The 1409-nt window shown below is 47.1% G+C and overlaps 1 protein-coding gene across 2 annotated transcripts in view; it reads right to left on the reverse strand.

Annotated features, from left to right (window-relative positions):
• The window catches only part of LOC106532940 (zinc finger protein 609), a 24420-nt gene that overhangs the window by 16585 nt on the left and 6426 nt on the right, over positions 1 to 1409 (reverse strand). For both annotated transcript variants that reach the window (XM_014029119.1, XM_014029118.1), the window contains exon 3: positions 101 to 959. In XM_014029119.1, coding sequence (XP_013884573.1) covers positions 101 to 823 — 723 coding nt within the window. In that variant the 5' untranslated portion in view covers positions 824 to 959. The remainder of the gene's footprint in view (positions 1 to 100; positions 960 to 1409) is intronic.

Genomic DNA, 1409 nt, shown 5'->3' on the forward strand with positions numbered 1-1409 from the left:
GACATTTCTCAAAGTTGTAATATCGGTATCGTATCGGAAGTGAAAAAGTGGTATCGGGACATCCCTAGAAAAAACAAAACATAAAATATTATCACCATACCTTGTCACAGTTGAGGAGTTTTTTCAGATTCTGACAGTCGCCACCATCCACCTCCTCCTGCTCTGTGATGATGGCGACAGCCTGGCCGAGTCCTGCAGAGTCCAGAGCCAAATCTCCAAATTGTTCGGCCGAGCTGAACTCCGGGTTTTGTTGGCTCTCAAACGAGCTGTTGCGAGGAGCTCCCAGAGGTAGGACAGAGGCCCCGGCCTCCTCTGTGTTGAACACTCTCGTGGCTGCAACCTCCAGTTTGTCCTTTTTAGCTTTCCCACACACCAAATCCCTGTCGTTTTTCCCAGAAGAGGGGAACCGGGATAATTTACTGGACTTATCAGTTCCTTTAGATGGGGCAGAGTTCTGAGGTGGCAGGTCCACAGAGGACCTACCCTGAGCATCCTTCTTAGTTCCATCTGAAAGCGAGGCCTTAACAATGTCCTTGGAGTTTTTACTACGCTTTGATTTGGATTTACCATCTTTACTCTGCATGGCAGCTACAGGACTAACAAACTTTATATTGTCAGGTAAAACAGCCACAGCACTGGGGGGCGCCGCCAACCCCCCTTCCTCCTTACTGCTTGACATCTCTAGTTTGTCCTTCTCCAAGTCAGCATCCAGGTCAATGATCAGATTTCCAACACCTATGTCCCACTCGTCACCGCTGTCGTAAGGTTCCACGGCACTGGAGTCCACACCTTTCCCGCCTGCAGGGCTGCTGCTGAGGGACATCTTACTTTAAGAGCCCCAGAGTGCCACAGAGGAGGCCACAAGAGGGCCACAGGAGGACTGTGCTCCTCCCCTGCAGCAGGATGCCTCCTCAAGGCTGAAGCCTACACCTCCTCCAGGCTTTCTCCCACATCGCCTCCTAAAAATTGATAAGCAGCAGATTAGCTGAAGAAAAACAAACCAACTCGTGTCAAAGCTGAGGACTGTTCAGTTGGTCCAGGTACTGGTAAACACAGGTCTAAACGGATTCAATTTGCATAAAATAGTTTTCAAGCACCTTTACAGGTGGTCTGGACTCTTTTTATATGCCTATATTTAACAGTCTGAACATATTTTGTCCTGATACTTCATGTAGGACCTCCTGCTGAACTGACATGACCTCAGCCAGGCAGCAGAGTGGAAGCCTCCAGAGGTGTCAAATGTATTCACATTCATTACTTAAGTAGAAGTATAGATACTAGGGTTAAAAAATACTTTTTTGGAAGTAGAAGTATCAACTAGGGGTGTAAGAAAATATCGATACACTGAAATATCGCGATATTTCATTTCCCCGATACTGTATCGATATTCTAAAGCCCTGTATCGATTT

Source organism: Austrofundulus limnaeus, unplaced genomic scaffold (genome assembly GCF_001266775.1).
Source record: "Austrofundulus limnaeus strain Quisiro unplaced genomic scaffold, Austrofundulus_limnaeus-1.0 Scaffold857, whole genome shotgun sequence".
In the NCBI taxonomy this organism is placed as follows: Eukaryota; Metazoa; Chordata; class Actinopteri; order Cyprinodontiformes; family Rivulidae; genus Austrofundulus; species Austrofundulus limnaeus.